Below are 15969 nucleotides of genomic sequence, written 5' to 3' on the forward strand. Positions count from 1 at the left end.
CAAGCCAGGGATAAACCTCCTTACTGCTGTTGGCTATAGCTCTGCTTGTCATTGTCACCAAGCTGGAATTTTCTTTTAGGCTTCACCAGACTAGTCTCTTCCCACCTATGGGGTTAGGCTCTTAGATACTCTAAAATATACCCACAACTTTGTACTTGAAGATCTTAAAACTTCACTGGAAAAATAGCACTGGTGGGCTGATAGCTACGGGCTCGAATGTATGAAAACCCACTCCTGTGCTTTTAAGTTTACTAAAATAAAACAAGGAAGTCTCTAAATAAAGATAATGGTAATGTCATTTCATGGTGGTTGTGGTTTTTCCTTGCAGTGCTGGGGATTGAACTCAGGGCCTCTGCATGCCAGGCAAGCACTCTACCGCTGGGACACACCGCCAGTCCTTCACATATCTTAAACTAGGAAGGTGGCCCCAATCCACACTCTGTTAGTTTCCATGTGAGTAGAAACACTGAGCAGAAGTTCTCTAGTTCCATTATTGTCTTGACTGGCTGCTGGTGGCACGTGTCATAAGGTGTGAGTGTGTGCTTTTGAATCTAGTTTCAAACTAGCAGACTCCTGGGTAGTTATCTCTGGGTTCTGCCTCCATAAAGAACAACTTGGATACTTTAGATGAAGAAAGAAATGTTTTAGGTCCCTTATTTGAACAGGAACTTGCTGAACTTTTGGGTAGGTATTTCCCAAGCCTTCCAGAATCTCCAGGGCTATCCAGCTGTAGTTCTGTCCACGACAACTTCTTGCCAGAGTGGTTCCTTACAAAGATGTGAACTGTCTCCTCCCTCATGGCAGCCTGGCATGTTGAGCCAGGGCAGTTTTACATAAGGGAAAGTTGACTCTTATGCCAGGGAGCAAATGGAGCCTGCATCCTGCTTCTTGGCTTCCAGGAAGACTGGCAAGAAGATGGATGTGCATTTGTCTCAACGACTCAAACACAGGCAGCCTTAAGAAGATTCCAACCCAAATGTGACCTTGAAGTTGCAGAGAACCCCTGGCCTGAGAGGGAGGACTTGGCGCCACTAATGACCAAGAAGCAGACGGGCAACAACTACCCACCTCAGTGGCAGCCCACCCAGAGAAGGCAGGAAGCAACCTTAGCCGAGACTCGGGCAGGCTCGTTCACATTATATCTGTTTCATCGCACCAGCCTGGGCTCGGAGTCAGAACTGAAGTCCCTGGAGAAAATGAAGCTCTATTCTCTGCCCGCCTGAACTTGGGATGAGTTATACTTGCTCCATAAGAACCAAAGAGGAGGACAAACGGGATGGCCAGGAAACCCATAGCTCCCTGGCCACTCACTCCTGTGGCTTCTTCTCGCCTGGCAGCAGGCTCCTCTTGGCTGCCCGGGTACCACCTGTCCCTCGATGCCCTCTCTCTCCTGTGGGGATTCTAATTTAACTGGTGTGGGTGCAGCAAATCTGCCCAGGTGCTGTGAGGCTTGAACAGGGAGCAGAGACACGGCACCTGTGGGCTTCTGGCGTTTCCCTGGAGCTTGGCTCTGGTCAAGCAGTGACTTGTGAGGAGAAGGGAGACCCTGGCTTACCTTTTGCTCATGTTTACTTGCACTGCTAGGTGTCAGGGAAGGGCACGCGGAGAGTCAGAGGGGACAAACTGCCCCAATGCTGGCAGCACCAAGGGCCTCTGTTGAAGAGTCCACACCAAGAGCCAAGAGCTCCTCCCCCACCCCATCCAAGGCTCCCCTGGCCTTCCTCTCCTGCTTATTATGGGACATGTGGCTGTGGTAATAGAAGCAGCTCAACAGAAAGGGGACCTTGCTTCTAGATGAAAATCATACATCACCTGGAGTGAATGGATCACCAAGGGAGGCGTGTACTGCACTATCTGACCCCAGGACCTGGGGAAGTCACCCTTTGGGGGTAGAACTTAAGAGGGGAAAGGGAGAGGCCCATAAAGAGAACTTACAAGGTTAGGGAAGGGTTTCTGAAATTGCTTTTAACTTCTTTTTGTTGACTACAGGCCCTAAAGTATGATAAGAGACTGTTAATCTTTGGACACTCTGGCCTTGACTACTGTGAGTTCACCTGGGCCTCCCCACTTCCCTAAAGGCCAATGACTTCCAAGGAACCCCAAGCCTCACTGAGAGAGCCCAAGATCCTTCTGACACATGCAAACAGTTCAAAAGCGAGGCGTAGGTTCTTGCATTAAACTGACCGGAATTGAGCTGCTTGATGATGAACTCTATCTGGCGGATCATCTCAGCATTGCCTTCTTTGATGAAGCAGCGCAGGATGTCTTCCATCCCCTAGAAGCACAATGCACACAATGCTTTAGTGTTTTCAGTAGGGCAGTTTCATCTCATCCAAAAAAGAATTTCTCTTTTTTTGGGGGGAAGAAGATACGTACAATAAAAATCCTCTGCTTACTACTAAATATTCTTTTTGTTCCTTTTATAAGTCACAGTGAGATTTTCTTCTTGGTTGACTGACTGACTTCAAAATAACATTATAATGTATTTAGCTTAAAAACAATTGTAAAATTTCCCTGCATAGTACTGCCTCGAGTTTTGGCAATTTGTTGAGAGGTGATTTCTTTCCTGTGTTTTCCTCTATTTATTCAATGCCTTCTGGATTTTAGGGCCAAATAGGGCCTTCAAAAAGTGGAACATTTGTTTAGAGAAGTAAATGAACAAACAGAAACTCTTTAAACAGCCTTCATTCTTTTTCTATCATAAGAATTATAGTTACTACACTATGTCATTATGTTATTGTAATTTTAAAAAAATATATTTTTAGCTGTAGATGGACATGATATCTTTATTTTATTCTATGCGGTGCTGAGAATTGAACCCAGGGCGTCACATGTGCTAGGCAAGCGCTCTACCACTGAGCTGTGACCCTAGCCCCTATTGTAATATATTTGACACTGGAATTTTCACATTGGCTAGCACAATCACAGGGAAACCCAGAGGTGAGTTGACTTGAACATGGTGTCTAATTCCTCTCCTTCCTCTTTCTCTGAAGGACGGGAGTTAAGCACACAGCTGGAGCTGTTGAGGCTTTCTTGCCACCAAGACGGGAAAGCATATCTAATGATGAACCCAAAACAGAAGAAGCAGAGTGCAGAGGTGGTAGAGAGATGGATCTGATGCCATGCAAACCCTGACAAACCATGCTTGAAGCTTATCCTGGACTTCTTGGTTACATGAGCTGATATGTTCCCTTTTTAGGTAGGCCAGTTTGGAATCAGAGAAGTGTCAAGAGCAGAAGAGGTTAAACTCTCATGACCCAATGAAGAGAACTGCTTTACAGAAAGGTTAAATCAAGATTATCATTTGGATGGTAATCCTAGCTCCTACGTGGATTAACTGTGTGACCTTACTCAAATTACTCAACTTCACTCAGCCTGTTTCTTCAATTATAAAACATAACTAATACACATGTATACATCTACATAACTAATACCCCGTTACATACGTGGTCTTAAAAAAGACCACGTATGTAACGGGGTATTAGTTATGTAGATGTATACATGTGTCAGGATGCACTGAGCCGAACGAGGAAGGCCTGAGCATCCACTGTTTGCCAGTCACACCCAAACGATGGCATCTCGTGCTGTGGCTGGCACCTACGTCCACTAGACAGGAGAGGCTGCCTGGCTGTGTCTGGAGGGCTAGTGGCTGGGGTGAAAGACCCGGTAGCTAAGTCAAGGGGATAACAGCAGAGTGAGGAGAGCAGAGGATTGGGACAGAGCTGAGAGAACAATGACATTTCATTGGAAGACAGACGGGTAAGCTCACAGAGACCCTGAGAAAACAGTCTACAACGGGAGAAGGCCTTGAAGGGGTCTCTGGAATCAAGGACAGGGTGTTTCAAAGAGGACTGGGCAGCACTGTCCAGCTCCTGTGCGGCCAGCCAAATACCTGCGTTTGTCTTACAAAGGGACAACACCAACATCTGGCGTGGACCTTGGCTGTCAGGAGAGCTGACTTTGCTGTCTCAGTCTTATCAACGGGCCTCACCCTTACCGTCTGTCCCCACTTCCCAGGGAAGGGCCACTGTAGGAGCGACAGCTCCATCAGCCCGACATGCCCAAGAGCAGAATTAAGCACAAGCAGCTTGGGAATGGAAAGTCCTCAACCTGTGCCCCAGGAATGGGACAAAGAATCCATTCAGGCTCGCTTCTACCTTTTCTTCCCAGATGTTACTTTTACAAGTGAGTATCTGCTCTTATCTTTATAGATCTTTTTATTTTCACTCTTTCTCTTTCATATGGCTCTAACTCAGTTGTTACTTGGAAAACAAACAATAAATTCCTGTGTAAAGAGGAGGATCACCTAGGGATGCTTTCTTAATAGGAAAGAGTCCAGTCAGAAATTGTACTTATTTTTTAAAACCACATATATTAGGTAATGTTTAATCTGAATTATAGAAATGAGAAGTCATAAAAATAACAGTATTTGACCCTGAAAGTAATAACTCATTTTGAAGATAATCCTGGCCTAATACAAACACTCAGGTCAGATGGAAAGGAGAATATCAGCCACGTGTGAAATGGAATTGCAGGCTGAATGGAAGCAACCAGAAGGTCAAGGTTAGGATCATTGCAGGAAACAGTGGAGAGGCCCTTATCTGGAATGCCTGTGGCTTCAGGGTTTTGGCTTTGGGAACATCTGCATGCACATAATGAGCTCATTTATGCTTTGTCAGTATCTCATACACATGCCATCAAGATGACTTCACACAGTATTTTAAATAATTCTGTGTGTGAAACAAAGTTTTATGATGTAGAATGTTCTACCTGTATTTCATGTCTATGCTCCAAAAGTTTTAGAGTTTGGAATATTTAAGATTCTAGATTTTTGGATTAGAGATGCTCAATATGAAATAACACAGAAGACAGTGTTTGTATTATAGAATTTAAGGAAGGAAAACATTTATCACATCTAGATTTTTCATTAAAGATGAGATTAGGGATAGGAGTCTAGAAAGAAATTGGTATAGAAAGAGCGCTTGCCCAGCATGTGTGAGAACCTGGGCTTGATCCCTAGCACTGGGGGGCGGGGGGAAGAAAAAGATTAAATTAGTTCTTATTTCTAAAGAAGCACTGCAGCCTGAGGTGTGGAAAGTTCTCAAAACAAACATGCAGTTGGCCCCTACACTAGCTGTGTGGCTCCAGGCCCAGAAATCTACCTCTTACATCAATGGGGACACAGCCACAGCCACTCCTTTAGGGGCTTTGAGGACTGAGTGGGCTAAAGCACCTTGCACAGAGGTAGACAGCGTGTACTGAGCACCACACAGCTCTCCAAACGATCCCACTCTCCCTTATGCTCAGCAGTTCAGCTCTATACCACATTCTATTTTGTTCCAGCCCAAATAGTCTAATCTACCACTAAAGGTCTTCAAGAGAAACTTCCCTCTTGGAAACTCAAATATCTATTTTAGGTGAATAAAAACATTTTCCTCTAATTCTGAAAGTCATTCAGGTTTTCCAATAAAACTTATAAGCTACATAAAATAAACAGCCAGTGTACATGATGGAATTCAAGTGACTTGGGAGGCCGAGACAGGAGGATCATTAAATTCAAGGCCAACTTCAGCAACTTAGCAAGAACATGCTTCAAAATAAAAAATAAAAAAGGGCTGGGACCCAGATGCCTATCAATAGATGAATGGGTTAAGAAAAAAATGTACTTTTACTCAGCCACAATGACTTTATGGATGTGAGGGCAATCTGGCTGCAACATCTGTCACTCCATTGATTGCCAGGGTTGATTCGGCTGATCCCACTGGCTAGGCGGGTGTCCCCTTCCTCCCCCACAAGCTGTGCACTCAGACAACCTTCCCTGATAAAGGAGCACTGTTCTTCAGTCAAGAGTAGCTGCACTCCCCTGCTAGAACCTCCAAATGAGCTCTGGTGAATAATGACTTTATGACATTAGCTGGTAAATGGATGGAAATGGAGAACATCATGCTAAGTGAAATAAGCCAACTTCAGAAAATCAAAGGTCACATGTTACCGGGCACACACCTGTAATCCCAGCGGCTAGGGAGACTGAGATAGGAGGATTGTGAGTTCAAAGCCAGCCTCAGCAAAAGCAAGGCCCTAAGCAACTCAGTTAGACCCTGCCGCTAAATAAATACAAAATTTACTGGGGATGTAGCTCAGTGATGGAGTGCCCCTGAGTTCAATCCCCAATATCCCACCCCCCCAAAAAAGTCAAATGTTTTTTCTCATATGTGGAAGTTAGAGTAAAATAAAGGAAAGAAAGGAGAGGGTCAGATATCATAAAGACACAGGCAAGATCAGTGGAAAAGAAGGAGCTTAAGAGGGAGAAAGGAAGGATGGGAAAGGAGGAGATGTGCTATGTATATACATATGCCACAGGAAATTTCACCTTTATGTATAAGTAGAAAGAACCAACCAAAAATAAATAAATCAGAAGAGCAAACGGAAGATCAGTAGAATAGAGGAGGGAGAAGCGGGAGGGAGGAAGGAGGGAAGAGTGGGGAGCGTGAGCTGAAATCAAAGGCCATTCACGCACCATTTCTTGGAGTAAACGCAACCCCAATGTTACTAGGTATAACCAAAATGCTATAAATAAATGAATACAATAAAGAAAAAAAAGGGGTGTAACTTAGCAGTAAAGTGTCCCTGGGGCTAGCCCCAATACTAAAAATAAATAAATAAATAAAATATTTCTCTGCATAGAGATAAAACTGAACATTCTGAAGTATTTCTTCTTTTATGGCTATTGTTTTACACAATTGAGATCATACTGGTTACAATGCTGTTTGTTATTTTTAAATTTAACTTACTATTTTCTTGTGTCAATATAAAGCTCATAAACAAAGTTTTAGCAGCTATAATAATAATAGCAGCTAAGATCACCTCTCAATGCTCACTAAGTGGCAGGCATAGTATGTGAGCATTAGTTCTTTTGATTCTCACAATTCCATGTGTTTGGTGCTACAGTAATTCCCACGGTGCCCAAAGACAACCAGATGTGCCATGTGAGCTGGAGCCATAGTCAGGACGCAGATTTCATAAAGACCCTTTCAGGGAAGACTATCCCACTCAAGGTTGATGGATACCATAGAATATGTAAAGGCCAAGATCCAGGATGAGGGAGGAATTCCTCCTGATCAGCAAAACCTGACCTTAGCTTGTCAGCACAGGAAGAAGGACATACTTGGTCTGACTACAACATTCAAAAGGAGTCCACCTTTCATCTAGTGCTGAGGCTGGTGGTGCTAAGAGGGCTTACCCCACTCCCAGGAAGAACAAACACAAGAGAAAGAACATTAAGTTGGCTTTCCTGAAATACTGTAAGGGGGACGAAAATGGCACAGTTATTCACCTTTGCCGGGAGTGCCCTTCAGATGAATGTGGCACTGGAGATTTTATGGCGAGCCACTTTGACAGACATTATTGTGGCAACTGTTGTCTGACTGATTAATTCAACTAACTAGAGGACCAATAATGTGTGACAACAACAACAACAAAAAGACAGAACACAGCTCTGGCTGGGCGTGCCCAGGGGACACCTCACCTCCCTGCCTGTTCTTATTCCTTCCCCAACTCGTTTCCCCGAGTGTTGCCATTTAGGTTGTTCCCTGGTTTCTACTACAATCAATAACGCTGCAGTGAATATTTCAGTATATACTATCTGGTCATGGTGTACGTGAGCTCCAGAAGAATTACTGGGCAAAGAATATGAATGTTTTTGAGGATTATATATATATATATATATATATATATATATATGTGTGTGTGTGTGTGTGTGTGTGTGTGTGTGTGTGTGCACGCGTGTGCAGCCATATTGCAAGGATGTTCTACCAACTAATCATCTCAGTCAAATTTCTACACTAATTTTGAAAGGCCTTTCCCTAAGGGCACCATGGAATGTAGCTAGGAAGCTAGGTGGCCCCCTGCGGCGCACAACTGCTATGATCGTAGCTGGAGAGTACTGTAGGACTAGCTACACCCCAGCCCTTGTAATTTTTTATGTTGAGACAGGGTCTTGCTAAGTTGCCCAGACTGACCTGGAACTTGTGATCCTCCTGCCTTCCAAGTAGCTGGGATTATTGATGTGTGCCTAGTTGAGAAGCAACTTTTAAACAGCTTCTCCACACTTATGCTTATTATATTAGTACCAAATACAATTTGACTGGTCTTACCATGTCACCAAAAGGAGGAAAAAAAAAAAGGAGGGGGGAGGCAAATGAGTCCCCTTTAAGCTGGCTGAGTTGTGGAGCGGGAGAAGAGCTCTGATAAATAGGGCTGCCTGACACTTGGGCAGCAAGGGCTCAATTACTTGGGCAGGGTATCAGCCAATGACTGGCACCCCAGCTTCCTTTGCAGCGAGGGTACTGGCACCCAGCCTAGATGCTGCCAAAAATGTACCCAGGTGAAGCTTCTGAATTGGAAGCAGGCAATGTGAGAAAGTGGGCAGGAGGGAACACACATCTTTTGGAAGAGTGGACAGCAGTGGCACCCAGACCTCTGGGGAGAATGGAGGAGGGTTCCTGGCATAGTAGGCATGAGCTGTGGGCAGCCCATGGAGCACAAGAGCATTCCTTCAGGCTGGGTGCCCCCACGCCCAGTTCCCTGGTCTTCCAGAGATTCTACAGCCTTCCTACCTAGCACCACATCTGGTCTGCCCCAGCTCTGGAGAATGCTCACAGGGGCTCTGATCCCAGGGAAGGGCACATGGTGACAAGTACTCCAGCTTGGTACTAATTGTACTTGGTACTAATATAATTTTATGCATGTGCTGTCATTTTCCATAAGCACACAAAGGTTTTACCCAGTGGCCAAAACAGAATTCTTATAATGACATGTTCTGCCTTAATTCCTCATGATGTAATAAAATTTTCATTCTGCCTCATCCTGCTTTTCCTAATTATCATCTTCTAAAGTTATTAACATTGTGAACAAAAGAACCACAATTTCATCAGCAATTATGGTAAAAATTATGTTACTTCCAGGTTTTCAACATTGTAAAAATGTTAAAATGAGCATCACCCTGCACTGAGTTCCTCTCTGCATCAACAACCGCAGGGAAATGAACGAGCCCGAGATGGGCACTGCAGTGGGTCTCACCTGTGGTGCGCAGCTGCTTTGCAGAAGGACTGTGTGACCCTCAGCTCAAACACCAGCAGGGCCCAAGGACATCAGTTCTGTCTCCCCTTCCCTAGCACTGCATGAGCAGAGGGTACTGTGGGGAGGTTGTGGATAGCGTTTTTCTTGTCTTGTTCCTCTAGTGCTTAGCATTCCCAGCATCCCTCGCAGCTAAGGTGAAGGCAGGTGCACAGCTGAGACGCTGACCAGCAAATGCATCATGCAGCCTCATATCCAATAAGAATGTGCTGGCTTTATTCACCTAAAAACTCCCTCAAGGATAAAAGTGTAAAGAGGGAACCCGAGGATTTAAGAGAAACCTTACTGTGGCCATAACCACCCTTTTGAGGCCACTTTACAAATCGTTCAATAGGCAACCGCCTGGGTGTTGTGTCTAAAAAGTTCCTCAGCTCAGGCTAACAGGGGTCGGGGAGGCTCATGACTCTGACCTCCATTCAAATGCCAGAGGCAGCCTACACTCAGACCTTTATCTGAGCAATTCAAGTTTTCTCTTAAAAGTCAAAAACTAAAGTGTTTTTCACTAAGTTGCTTCATTATCATTCAATCTTTTTTCTGTGTCATTATCTCCCATGTTCCTCCTTCTGGGACTCCTGTTAGACAGATGTTAGAGCTGCTCATAGTGCCACTCAGGACCCCGGGGCTCTGCTGCCATATTTTTTCTCCCTGGCCTGATGATCTGTGGGATGCCCTGTTCTGCTGAGCTACACCTTGATGATCTCAGGGGATGTGGTCCCTGTCCCCTGACTGCACTCCCTCCCGTCATCCCCACCTTTGCTGGATGTTCTCAGGGCCTTGTGCATTCTAGGTATGCATTGTAATATTGAGCTATACCCCAGCCCTTGCCTTTTTTGATGCCACAACACCCCATCCTTTCCTCCTACATGCCATTTTCCTGTTCCTTCCTTGATTAACAATCTTTCTCTTTCACCTAAATGACTACAGTGAGGATTTAATCAAGCTTTTATTTCCTATTTCCTATTGAAAATGCAAAGTTTTTAATTTAAAAGTAGCAGGCAACTCAGTTCCACTGTTTGGTAAGCTGGTATAACTGTTAATGTGATTTAGAAAACCAAAACCAAGTACTCCTATTAAGCCATTCTAAGGAAGCAAAACCAACTGGGGGAATGTTCTGGTTTCAATCTGACATCATCCTGTGTTTTGAGTGGGGAAATACATGTAATCCCTTCACCGCAGCATATAATATACGCATGGTTACCCTGGTTTCACATGGTACAAAGAAAAAGAACAAAACTTTAGTGACTTTGCTTATTAGATCTTGAAACATTCACCTCTCCAAATAAGACACTAATCACCTGGTGCTGATTTCACTTGAGCATAAGCACTAATGCAAATACACTAAACTGGGAACTTGCTGTTTACCAACCAACTTGAGTACTGCACTTTTGCAATCTTTGCAGCTTGTCTGTTACATTTGCAAAATAAACTTGCTGGAAATTTCTTAACACTGCGGTTCTTAACCATTTAGAATTTAGGGATCCCCTTGAGATTCTGATAAAAGATGTAGACTTTTCCCAGAAAACTTTCTTTTGTGTGTGGTGCTGGGGATTGAACCCAAGGCCTTGTGCATTTGAGGCAAGCACTCTACCAACTGAGCTATATCCCCAGCCCCTGCCCAGAAAACTGCAAATACACATTTTGCATGCCATTTCAGGGAGTGTGTGACCTGTGTAAAGCCTCCCCGGCTCTGTGGAGCAGTGCTTGCCCCAGCAGCTGGGCACGTGCCACTGACAGGCGCCCACAGCACTCGGCGCTCTCTCTTACCATTGCTCTTGCCTCCTCACGAATGGATGGAATAGAAAGGATACTGTACAGAGCTCCGTTCACATATGGCTGTATCTTTAAGGGGAGAAAAAGACAGTCAATTGCAAGTTTTCAAATACCACACAACTCAATTATCAAACACCACAGCTGGCTGAGGAGGAGAGGGCGTCCATCTCTCCGGAGTTCAGGATGCATGTTTTCAAAGAACAGACATCTCTATTTGTATGTTCTAGGGATCTCTACAACCAGGAGTCCAAAACCAAGGCCATCTCTCTGCCCAAGGCCTCCTCCTGCTATACTCCACTGCTTAAGTCATTTCTATCCTCCTGGTCACGGAGCCTGGGAACTTTAGAGTCGTCACGGATTGCTCGGAACTCCCTGGGTTCGGTCCTTGAAAGGAACCTTCTATTCCACATCTGTTGCTGCCGTCCTGTTCACACATCGCTGTGAACAGCCTCCATCAGACCTCCAGCCTCCACCCGACACCCACCCTTTAACCCAACCATCCTATCATCGCTGAAATTCTACAGCATGGGCTGATTGTTCCTGCCCCCCCCTCGGGAGCCTTCCAAGCGCCCATGGCGAAGTCCTAGCTTCTTCCACACACTGTGTGTACCACACACACAGGCTCCTCCAGGGGCCGGTGCCCACACCACCCGCTCTGCTCTTCCCTCTGTACTGCCCAGGGTGCCCACACTACTTGAAGGACCCCCGCCACATGTTCCTGGTGCACGCACCTCAGCCCTGGCTGCTGCAGTTTCCCTTATGGGAAAGCTCTTCCCACATGTCCATCTGGACAGCTGATTCTGCCTTTCAAACCAAGCTCCGACACAGATTCTAGGAAGCTCTTCCTGAAAGCTCTGCACACGGTGCTCACTTCTGCTCCCTGTTCAACCCTCTACTGCTCTCCTGAATTCTGTGACTTTTTTTTTTTTTCTTGTACGGGAGATTGAACCCAGAAGCATTTTTTTTAAATTTTTAATTCTGAGATAGGGGCTTGCTAAGTTGCCAAGGCTGGCCTCGAATTTGTGATCCTCCTGCCTCAGCCTCCCAAGTAGTTGGGATTAGAGGTGCGTACCACTGTGCCTGGAGACTCTGTGGGTGTTTTTTTGTTGTTGTTGTTGTTTGTTTGTTTTAAATATACAGGAAGTCTCTTCCTTTAGGACCTCTGAGGAGAGGACCATTCTTAAATCATACAGATAACACCAACATTAAATGAACACAGGACAGGTCACAGCTGGCTTGATGAGTGAGAGTCACCTGTTCTGTGGACTGTGTGCTGCTCTCTCCACAGGCAGAGAGAGGGCACACTGGCCACCACCCTTCCTAGCACTGGGCTTTCTCTTTCTCTCTCTCTCTCTCTCTCTCTCTCTCTCTCGGTTCTGGGGATTGAACCTAGGGTGACTTTACAACTGAGCCACATCTCCAGTGCTTTTGAGTTTTTATTTTGAGACAGAATCTCGCTAAGTGCTGCAGCTGGTCCTGAACTTGCAGTCCTCCTGCTTAAGCCTCCCAAGTCCCTGGGATTTCAGGCGTGTGCCACGGTGCTCAGCTAAGAGCTCAGTGGTTTTTAAACATAAAATGCATGGCACAGACTTTAACAGCCCCTGAACTCCACCTGCTGAAGAAACCAGGTCCTCAGCAATGATGCTGTGAGCCAGGAGCTGTGGGTGAAGGGAGTGGCTGGAGCCATCTGCCTGGAATGGGACGGACCAGTGGGAACCCAGGGCTCCCTCGTGACCCTGTGGTCTTGTTACTGTGTCCTGCTAACATGCGCCCCTGCACCTGGTCCATGGAAAGAGGTCTGACTTTGGCTGCAGGTGAAAGGCAATGTTGTAGCTTGTACAAAGGCGTTTGCAAAACACAAGAGAAGCATCACCTTTGCTGGTTTTTGTTGATTTGTCTTCCTACAGCTCTATTTCACTTAAACAAGGTTTATGGTCCATAAGCTACGAAACTTGGAGGATACCACCAGGTGGGAGGGGATGCTGGTGAGAACAGCTGATCCAGCTGTTCTAGAGGACAATCTGGGGAGACTCAGCCACAGCCTGGTGTATGCTGCGAGTCGGTGGTGAAAAGGGTCCACACCCTGGGGAAGCTCTGCGCAGGCTCGGGTGGGCAGGTGCCTCACTGAGGACAGCTGTGGCAGCAGAGCCAGAGACGACCCAGTGTCTACCCCTGGGGGACAGGTAACATGGAGGGGCGTGGCAGTGGCGAGACTGAGTGAACCAGGGGCATGTACAGGAGCCCAGGAAGGTCCCAGCAGCACAGGAAAACTCACACCACGCAAGCTCCACACATGCAGGGTATGGCACAGATGCGGTATCATGTACTTTAAGACCACATTTGTACCTACTATGGACAACGTTAATGCGAGCGCTGACGCTGGGGGGAGATGAAGCCGAGAAAGACGATAAGGAAAAAAAGTGAGGTACAGCAAGGAACATCCCAAAACACGAGGACTTGGGGACACACTCCCTGCTCTGAGCTCCAAACTTTTAGATTATAAAAGATTTGACGTCGTTCATAAAAATACCTGCAGGAGGGAGCATGTGTATACTTGTCAAATGCAGCCACTGCTGCAGGCCAGCCCCTTGGCTGCAGGCTGCAGGCACCGAGGGCCCAGTGTACCCCCACACCCGGGGCCAGCAATGCTGACTGAGTACCTCGTGATTTTCGTGGCCAAGGAGATCCGAAAGGACTTTCAGCACCAGGCCTGCCACCTTGGCACACATGTTCTTCCCTGTGGGACCAAAACAAAACATGATGCATCTGAACTTGGAAGCACAGTTTCAAGTCAGGCAGACCTGAGGACAAATCTGGCTGGTCTGTTTATGCTATGTTGTGATGGAAGGCAACCCCAGGCCTGGGTATAAAAGGAAATCAGAACACTGTTATGGAAAACTACAGTGCCTGGGAAAAGGACAGTCCCCTCCCGTTTGGACTGTAAATAACTACCTGCAGGGATCTACTCCCCTTTGAAGTGCTGCGGCTTAGCCTAAGGCTAGAGATTTATTGGAGGCCTGTGAGAAGAGCCAGTTCCTCCCCTTTTCACACTCTGTTTCTGTAAACCTACTCCTGCTAGAAACTAGAAATTTTATGGCACCAGATAGTCTATTAATGTTGTGAGAAACTGCAGATGGGGGCTCAGAATTTGGAGTGGGACCTCCTCTGGGACCACGGGCATAAAAATAAAGTTTGAGCTGTCCCACTCTCCAAGTGCCCTTTGCCGCTTCTTAAAGGGTCTGATTCCAGCAACAATGTGACTGTGGGCCTCAGTGTCCTCCTCTTTAAAACAGCAATTATCTACCTGAAAGGCTGATGGAGAATTCAGTGAGGTGGTGGACATGAAGGACTTAAAGTGGCGTGGAGCCCCCAGTGCCCAGTAATGGGCTATGGCTATTACTGAAGTCGGCACAGACTGATCCCGTACAGGTGGTGGTGCCACCACCTCCCTGAACAAGCAGGGAAACGGCTTATGATGCTCAGAGAACCTCCACCACCAGGAAGGGGTGAGAAAAGGATTAGGAGCAGGAAGCACGGTTAATGTCACTGCTCCCGCCACCAACTTAATCCTGGAGAATGCTGGGCGCACAGTCCTCAGTCTTCAGAATAACGTAATGAAGATGAAGGAAAACACGAATGAATTCAATCTCCTCTTCCTGTGCGAAGTGCATACATACAAACGCTCTTTCTAAGGCCAGACCGTATTTTGGCCTTGGGGACTCAACAGCTCTATACCTAGCTGGAAATACTTCAGGCTGTCTTTTCTTTTTCTCTGAGGGAGACAAAAAGCAAGCCCCCCCCCGCCCCGGGCTCACTGGGAACCTGGGCTCTGGTCAGGATCTCTTCTCACACCCCCATACCAGAAAATACAGGATGGGGTGAGACCTGCGCTGCGGAGACAGAGGTTCATGAGCAAAGCCACGGCGTACTCCAGTGTGTAGTCAGACAGGCAATCCGGGTCCTTCAGAATGTCAATCAGCCAGAAGATGAGGCCGTCTCGAATCATCGCTGTCTGCAGTGGGCGCCTGGGACGAAAAAGGCCTGAGGTAAATTAAAACTGGCAGGCGGGGCTTGTCACACAGGAGATACAACTCTGCGTCATAAAAGAAAGCCTATGGAAGATATAGACTCCGAGGCATTTTTTTTTAATTATTATTAAGCTGGTACAAATGAAATAACAAAATCCTTTACTTTCAGGGATACGATGAAGCGTTTAAAGGAAGAAGTAATAAGGAGGCTTCCTCCTTTGAAAGTTTCCTTTTCCATATTTAAAATTAGCAGAGTATTACTCAATTTGTGTGTGTGTGTGTGTGACTACTGGGGATTGAACCCAGGGGTGCTTTACAACTGAGCTCTCTCTCCAGCCCCCAACTTTTTAAAAAAATTTGAGACAGGGTCTCACTAAGTTACTGAGGGTCTCACTGAGTTGCTGAGGCTGTGATCCTCCTGCCTCAGCCTCCCAGGTGGCTGGGATTACAGGTATGTACCGATGTACCCAGCTTATTTCAAATATTTAATGAATATTCATCGACAGCTTTTGGTCTACTTAAATCAGGAAACAGGGCCACGGTAACACTTCTTTGAAAAATAGATTTTTGTCTCAACCCTATATAATGTAGCACAGGCACTTGGAGCTGAATGAAAATAAAAACAAAAAAAGAGCAAGACCCAGCTCAACAGCATTCTGACTCGGATCTCTACAGACGAAGAGTATGGCTTAATGACCCGGGAAACAGAAATTTCACCCAGCATCCAGTGTAAGATTTTACAGAATCCAATACCTCTTCACAACATATAATGGCGGATGTCATCATGTTAGCCTTAAGAACAGATGTCACCAAGCACAGTGCCACCATGAGAAGCCAACAGAATGATGTGAACATGTGAACACCAGAGAGCAGCCAGCACTTGCCTCTCCTAATCAATGAGTTATGGTAAAATGACCGCCCAGGAAGAAGGAGCAAGTAACTGTTCAGGCCATTCCTGTACCCACACAGACCTGACCGGTGTGGCCTCTTGGAACACATGGAGACTGCTCTCTGGGCAAGCCCACTGCTTTCTACT

The 15969-nt window shown here is 46.1% G+C and overlaps 1 protein-coding gene and 1 pseudogene across 2 annotated transcripts in view; one reads left to right on the forward strand and one right to left on the reverse strand.

Moving 5' to 3' along the window:
* The window catches only part of Armc9 (armadillo repeat containing 9), a 133360-nt gene that overhangs the window by 58840 nt on the left and 58551 nt on the right, over nt 1–15969 (reverse strand). For both annotated transcript variants that reach the window (XM_027942001.2, XM_071619549.1), the window contains exons 15-18: nt 14791–14930; nt 13566–13642; nt 10900–10974; nt 2185–2275 (exon numbers count right to left, since the gene is read on the reverse strand). In XM_027942001.2, the coding sequence (XP_027797802.2) occupies nt 2185–2275; nt 10900–10974; nt 13566–13642; nt 14791–14930 (383 nt within the window). The remainder of the gene's footprint in view (nt 1–2184; nt 2276–10899; nt 10975–13565; nt 13643–14790; nt 14931–15969) is intronic.
* Nucleotides 6978–7456, forward strand: LOC114097727 (ubiquitin-ribosomal protein eS31 fusion protein-like; annotated as a pseudogene).

This window comes from Marmota flaviventris, chromosome 11 (genome assembly GCF_047511675.1).
Source record: "Marmota flaviventris isolate mMarFla1 chromosome 11, mMarFla1.hap1, whole genome shotgun sequence".
NCBI lineage: Eukaryota > Metazoa > Chordata > Mammalia > Rodentia > Sciuridae > Marmota > Marmota flaviventris.